We start from the raw sequence: 7,618 nt of genomic DNA, 5'->3' as shown, positions 1-7,618 counted from the left end.
TTGCTCCTCATAACCACGGAAAACTGTCAAAAAATACAACCCAAAGTCCATTTATTATGGACGTTATCTGACATTTAGCGTTTCTGCTTCACATTTTCAGGAGGGCAGCGGAGCAGCTGTTGGTTGACTCCCAACGGTTCTCATGGGCTTTTTAAGAGTCCTAACATGAAAAGGGCTTAACGTGGTTTAATATACTTAAACAACGATCAATCATCACCACATTTCTGGTTAGTTTTTTTGACAGTTTTCAGTGGTTATGAGGAGCAATATGAGCGAAATTTGGTAATCATTGTTTAGGTACAAGCTTTTTCCTCGCCATAGCCTGTCAAGTTCTTTTGACAGGCATAAGTGTTCATTTCAAGATATGGCCATGATAAATTTGGTGATCGTTGTTGAGGTACATTAAACCACGTTAAGCTTTTTCACGTTAAGCAGAACAGACAGCGTTGTGAACGAGAGAAGTGTAGCCTGCGCAGCAGCAGAGCTGCGCCTGTTCGGATCTGCCCTGTGGGGACAGAGATTGTTGGGGATTTTTGCATCTGTCGCTCAAGAATTATATGTGTTATGGACTTCTTTTTTTAACTAAATTGAGCTCGAGGTTTTAAATTGTTACAATGTAAATTCAAATCTGCTTAAAAAAATAAACATATGTTTATTTAGCATGTTTGTTTTGTCCATATGTGATCGTGCTGTGTTCCCCAGGTCTCAGTTGCTACAATGAGTTTTTTTTTTTTTTTTGCCCCCCCTGGCTCGAATGTCAAACTCCGCCTATGGTCTGGACCCAGCTTGTTATGTGCTTATCCATTCTGTTTAGGATTGACCTATCCCCCAGAACAATTCATCTTGGGCTGAATAGAACCTGGGTCCCTGCAATCTGACATAGGTTATCATGTTTCCCCATCCAAAATTCCTGGACCTTATTACAGGACCATAGGTAATATCAGGTGTCTCATTACTATTGCATGGTCTGTAGCTGATACACAATCACCAATAGCTGCTATTTCCCTTGATGCTGAAAAGGTGTTTGATATGGTTGAATGGGGCTATATGTTCAAAATTTTGGAAATATATGGGTTTGGCAGCATTTTTATAAAGTGGATTAAGGTGCTGTATAAGCACCCTGTCAGGATCCAGCTGAGACTGATTGCCTTTGTGCCACTCTTGTAGCCTTTTTGTGTGTTTTGTGCTTTGTACTTTGTGCCGTGTTCTGTCTTATTGTGGTAGTCTTGTTTTTCTGTTTTTCTATGTTCCCTGTTTTATTTTGAAAGTCTGGTTTTCTGTCTTGTCTGGTTTTACTTCCTGTCTGTTGGTTTTCCCAACAGACAAAATTCTCGAAATTCTCAGGTTATAGGGTAAATTGGTCCAAGTCAGAGGCGTTACCTTTAACAGCTCAGTGCGTTAATTTCTTGTGACGTTAATAGATGGGCGACTCTCAATCTCTCAATAGCAGGGAAGGTCAATGTTGCAAAAATGGTTTGTGTTCCCAAGCTGAATTTCCTTATCCTTATCCAAATTACAAAGACCTATTAATAGGGGAGGTTTGGGTCTACCAAAGATGTTGTATTATTACTATGCTTTTAACTAAGGCATCTGGCCCAGTGGTCACTTCCTCCTGAGAGAGCTCCACTCTGGTATTGTATTGAGCAATCTGTTCTTGCCCCATTATCACCCTTACAAAGCCTGTCTGTTAAACTGCATGACGAGGCAAAAACCCATCCGATATTCTCTCAATTAAATATCGTTTGGATCAAAGAGGAACGGGAGAGATGGGTCAATCCTAAGCGGGATGGATGAACACATAAGAAGTTGGGTCCAGACTAGTTTAATGATAGCCAGACAGATTCTTTTAAGAGGATGGAAGAATGAAGGGGTGCCTTCAATCCAGGAGTGGGCTTCCGAGATGGCTAAGGTGGAGGCGTTTGAAAAAATGTCATAGAAACGGTTTGCCAGATTGGATGTCTAAAATAGAAAATGGGGAAAGTACCTGAGCTTTCTGGACGACTGCTGTTGTATGGTCTTCAATATTGTAGTTACTATGTAATCTTTTCTTGATTTTTGTTTTTGTTTGGATTGTTGGTGATGACGAAGGGGGGAAGAGATATGTTCATGTTGCGAATTGTATATTTTGTATGTTGTTAAAAAAAAAATTTAATCACCAAAAAGAAATCTAATAATTAATTTTTTCTTACATTTTTGTTGCTTTGATAAGAGGACACATCTGTTGTTTTGCACAGATTATATCAATACAGGGATATTTTTCAGTCATTTATCTGCAACTCAATAAATCCTGAGAAAATGGTATGGAAACTTAAAATCGGGAATTGTATTGATTTGTGAGTTGAGTGAATTATCCCTATTCATCAGTCATCAAATTCAACATTCATAGCAGTGAACTAAGCCGGACATTTATGTCCATGTATGTTAATGAGACACTTTCCCTGTACAGTTTAGGGTTAGGGTTATATGATAGCTTGCATAGCATTATGTTAGGCTGTCTTGGAAGTTTTAGCTGAAACTGGGAAATGCAGAGTATCTACCTGTTTTTATATCATTGTCTTGTAGGTTTGGATGTTGAGTTATAGAAGCAATGTCATCTCACAAATCCAGAATTTTTCAGAGTTACACAGGTCATCATTCCAGCTGTTCAATAAATGGTTAGATATTTCTGCACAGTCTTCGTCTCTCCACATATGCCCATTTGGTTCAGAAAGAATCCAGTAGCTGAAAACCAAAACCAAAACCAAAAATGAACTTTTTTTTTAATTAAGCATTTTATAGACAGCGAATTAAATTTCAACCCAACATTGACTCAAAATGTTTCCTTCAATTAAAAAAAGAAAATGTAAGGTCTAATCATGTGCGTGATTTGAGTAAAAGAAGCTAAATGTCTTATGGGCTGTATCAGTAAAATATCCATTTTAATTTTATGATTAACTCTTGAGATGCATCGTCTCGTTTTCAAGGGGATCCTAAAATGTTGTAATGTTAGAGAGGTTGGTGGGTTAATAACACACAAGTGAACACAATATTTAACTGTTTTTAATTGTTAAACTACCATAATTATGGAAGGAAGCTGAATAAAGTGAGTGAATTGGAAAGTGGGCGTCAACAGTGCAGCATGACAACAGAAACATTAATAATGTGTGAACCTTTGGGTCAGCAGAGTCCCATCCACCCATTTCCATCTCCCCTCTCTCTCTCCATCAGTCAGTCCAATCCACAGGGGCTTTGGGAACCGTCTCATGAATTCCTTATTGACACGGAAGAGAAAAAGAGAAAAAGACATCAACATAACTATAGTGTATATCCACGACGTTCCGCTTCTGGGATTGCTCCTTTGCCACCGGAAATTCTGCCGAATGCCCCTCTTTTTGGCCGGATGCCCATTACCTTACGATTTCTTTGTGTTGTAATTTTAAACTCCGGTGGATTTGTGAGGACTATGGTTAACTGGTCCTCAGATCTCTGCAGGGTAAATCCAGACAGCTAGCTAGACTATCTGTCCAATCTGAGTTTTCTATTGCACAACTAAAACTACTTTGGAACGTACACACATTCCACCAAAACAAGTTCCTTCCAGAGGCTATTTTGCAGAGGCACCGTTATTGTGTCCGGGGCTTAGTGCCGCCCAAGACGATTGTGATTGGTTTAAAGAAATGCCAATAAACCAGAGCACGTTTTTCTCCCATCCCAGAATTTTGTGTGGACTAGCCAGACCTTCCTCCGCAGCGCTGTGGATGAAGTTCTGGCAATGCAGGACAACATAACAGTTTTCATATCTTTCTCTCACTACATCTTAGTCACACACACACACACACACACAGACACAGACACACACACACACACACACACACACACACACACACACACACACACACACACACACACACATATTACCTGTTCTTCTCTGCTGTTGATAATCACCAGGTCTGCACCTTTTTGCACACAGTCATCTCTGCTTCCTTGCCAGGATTTCTTGGTAGAAGAAACGTGATAGAAACTACCGCTGAAATACACCCATCCTCGTTTGTTATACTGATCTGTTTCAAAATGGAAAAAATCTTGAAAAAATTATCTTCGTTGGTTTGGATTGAAATGTTCTATAGAGTGTAGCAGACAGGTTATAAGTGTGTTATAGCAGACTCTACAATAAAGTTATCTCGGCTGCTAAATACTACAATACTACAATACCCATGAGCCTAGACGGCTAAATGCTACAGTACCCATGATCCACAGCCACTGCTGCCATGGAGAAGAAGCACAAATCAAAACAAATTTGAAAAGCCTTTGTTGTTGAATTTGTGAAAACGCAGCGCCAAAGTTGCTATATTAAAAACCTTACCTTGATTCCAAAAGGGAAATAATTTAGCTGCAGTTTCAGTTTCTCTACACGAACATCTTTAGCTTTTATCTGCTGTTAACACACCACTGAATTTCTAAGCTCTGTGATTGGATTCTTTCTGTCTTTAATTTGATTTTACACATCAAAGTCTGCTGACAGGTCTTGGTGAGTAGCCAATTGCATATGAAAATAGGTGTATACTTTTTTTTTCTCGCTCCAGATGGAGATGCATGAAATTTGACAAATTGCTTCATGTGATGTCACTTGAGTCAGAGTCGGTTGGGTCTGAGGACTACAAGTTTGAAAGTGAAAGAATCTGGGGGGTGTGAAGTTAGAAAGAAGTGCGCTCTCTCTTTAGCTCAAACATAGACTGTATTTAAAGTGCCCATATTATGAAAAAAATCACTTTTTCTGGGATCTGGTCTTGTTATTTTGTGTCTCTGGTGCTTCCACACGCATACAAACTTGGAAAAAAATAACCATTCATGCTGTTTTGTAATTTTGGAGCCAGAGTCTGTGCGGCGGTGGGGCTGTGGTATCTAAGTCCCGCCCATAGACACGCCCGACCAATCATGAGATAAAATACAAACTTAGCAGAAAAATGAAAACTTGAACAAAACATCAGCGTGATAACAACTACCTAAAATGAAAGAAAACATCTTTGGAAACAATGTATTTGACATGTACTTTGATTTTTCAATTAGGCCTGTGTCCCATCTGCTAACATGGAGGGGGCAGGCTTTATGACCTACACTACGGCCAGCAAACAGGGGGGAGATCCAGATGTTTTGGCTTTCACTGCCACTGAGCTTAACTGTGCTAGCATAACACACCTGAAACACTGACTGAACTGTTGGCGGTCGAGTTGCTTAATCATGCAGAAGACTGATTAGGTGGTGGTTAAAGTGATACGCCACCATTTGTTGAAATAGGGCTTATCACGGTCTCCCCTAGCTGTAGATAGGTGGGCCAACGCATTTTTTGTGCATGCATTGTTTTAGTCCGGTGCAACACCGGCAGCGCCGCCACTAGTTAGCTTAGCGTAGTGCATGGAACCAGCTCCCGATCTGGGTTCGGGGGGCAGAAACTGTCACCTCATTCAAGAATGAACTTAAAACTCTCCTATTTGATAAAGCTTATAGTTAGGGAGTGAGGAGTTGCAGTGTTCACCTAACTGGCCCAACTGCTTCTCTTCATAATTGTTAGATTAATAATACATAACAAAGTAGAGGGAGGCAGGCCAGCCAAGCCAGATCCGGCAGGGGGAGAGTTCTAAGCCCGAAAAAGCTACCTCTCCTTATGACCTGTCTCTCTTAGTTACCTGTTATAGTTACGCTGTTATAGTCCTAGACTGCCGGGGGACTTCCTTCCTTTGACACACTGAGCTGCTCTCTCCTCTCCCTTTCTATTACTGTTTCTATTACTGTTACTATTACTATTACTATTTGTGTGCAGCCCGTCCCAGAAATGCTTGTTACTAATCCTAGCTTCTGGGGAGTTTACTCCCCGGAGTCCTTATGCTTTTTTTTTCCCCCAGCGTATTTCCTTGGAGAACGTTGGCACCAAGACCCTGGTTGCAGCTGTCGCCGTGGTCCTGCTGAGCTCAGCGATGCCCTGCAATGTCATGCTGCGTCCTGCTGAACCCTGCAGCTTCCCGCTACATCCAGTCACTGTTCCATTATTAATGTGACTACTATCGCCACTGTTCATCACACCCCCAACCGGCTCGTCAGACACCGCCTACCAAGAGCCTGGGTCTGTCCGAGGTTTCTTCCCAAGAGGGAGTTTTTCCTCGCCACTGTCGCACTGCTTGCTCTTGAGGGAATTACTGGAATTGTTGGAATTGTTGGGGCTTTGTAAATTATAGAGTGTGGTCTAGACCTACTCTATCTGTAAAGTGTCTCGAGATAACTTATGTTATGATTTGATACTATAAATAAAATTGAATTGAATTGAATTGAATGGAATCCTATGTTGCCGGTTAGCATGTTGTGATTAAAAGTGAAGAAAAAAAAAACCTAATTACTTGCACTGAGACAGAAAATGCGTTGGCCCACCTATCTACAGCCAGGGTAGACTATGATAAGCACTATTTCAACAAACTGTGGCATATTCCTTTAAGTTACTAAATTAGGCCTGCTAGATTAAAAAAACAAATAATAATAACAGTTACCTTGAAGCTTTTTACGAAGATCAATTCTCTCTTTGGCCATGTCTTCAACTCTTTTTTGGAACTGGTCTCTTTCTTGAGTCAGGTTGTTGTAACTGGTCTGTAACTGGTCTCTTTCTTGAGTCAGGTTGTTGTAACTGGTCTGTAACTGGTCTCTTTCTTGAGTCAGGTTGTTGAAACTGTTGTGTAACAGGAACATCTTCATTTCCCATTCAGAGTTGCCTTTGGTGACTGTGTGAAACAGAATCAATCAAATAAAGAAACGCTACCAACCAGCACCACCTGCTTAGTGTTTAATCAACACGCTAACATAGTACTCTCACATAGGCCAACCAGAGTTAGGAGTCCAGTCAGAAGGAGAAGACACAGCACACCCAAACACACTGCAGCAGCTCTGCAGGAACTCTTCTTCACATCTTCAGCAACTGAAGGGACAAGTCGGTATTTGTCATGTGTTTGTTCCACAGTTCCCATTACTTTGCCATTCCCATATCAGCCTCAGCTGCACTTTGTGTTTAATGCTAAATAGCAAGTGTTGGCATGCTAACACATTAAACTAAGCAGTATGGGAAGCATTATACCTTAGCAACTCACACTGTGTAATTGTAAGCATATTTGCATGCTGACTATAGCATTTAGCACAAAGCACTGCTACACAGCTTTTTCACAGTAGACATTTGATGTCACAGCCATGGGCGTAATTTAAAAGTTGGGGGAGGGGACAATAAAAAAAAAAATTATCTAGAGCAATCTTTGAAGGGGACACCATAGACTATATAATATACAGTCTATGGGGGACACACATAGTTGTACTTGTATATCAGTCCCTCCAGAAAAATGTGATTATGCGATCGCATAATTCAATGCATAATCAGCCAAAGTCCGCATATTTATGCGGGGGCTGCATTTTTTCAAATACGCCACACATAAATTGTCGATTTCCGCGCAAAATATGCGGGGCTTTCATGATTTCACGATCCCCGCATTTTCGTTGCAAAAAAGTCACATATCTTAGCAGAAAGTTGAAAAATGCGATAAAATATGCAGGATATTTATGCAATTTTATGCAATGAAATTGCGGGAACTAGCAAAAATTGCAGGAACTT

At 40.6% G+C, this 7,618-nt stretch overlaps 1 protein-coding gene across 1 annotated transcript; it reads right to left on the bottom strand.

Moving 5' to 3' along the window:
- Nucleotides 1-581: 581 nt before the first annotated feature.
- Nucleotides 582-7,357, bottom strand: LOC120556923 (CD209 antigen-like). Its single transcript, XM_039796809.1, has 5 exons — nucleotides 6,836-7,357; nucleotides 6,516-6,743; nucleotides 3,898-4,040; nucleotides 3,150-3,250; nucleotides 582-2,721 (listed from the first exon to the last, which is right to left on the bottom strand). Exons 1-5 carry the CDS (start codon nucleotides 6,984-6,986, stop codon nucleotides 2,577-2,579), a joined length of 768 nt encoding a protein of 255 aa, XP_039652743.1. The 5' UTR covers nucleotides 6,987-7,357; the 3' UTR covers nucleotides 582-2,576.
- Nucleotides 7,358-7,618: the final 261 nt, after the last annotated feature.

This window comes from Perca fluviatilis, chromosome 1, assembly GCF_010015445.1.
Source record: "Perca fluviatilis chromosome 1, GENO_Pfluv_1.0, whole genome shotgun sequence".
In the NCBI taxonomy this organism is placed as follows: domain Eukaryota; kingdom Metazoa; phylum Chordata; class Actinopteri; order Perciformes; family Percidae; genus Perca; species Perca fluviatilis.
This window is presented reverse-complemented; position numbering and strand designations above follow the sequence as displayed.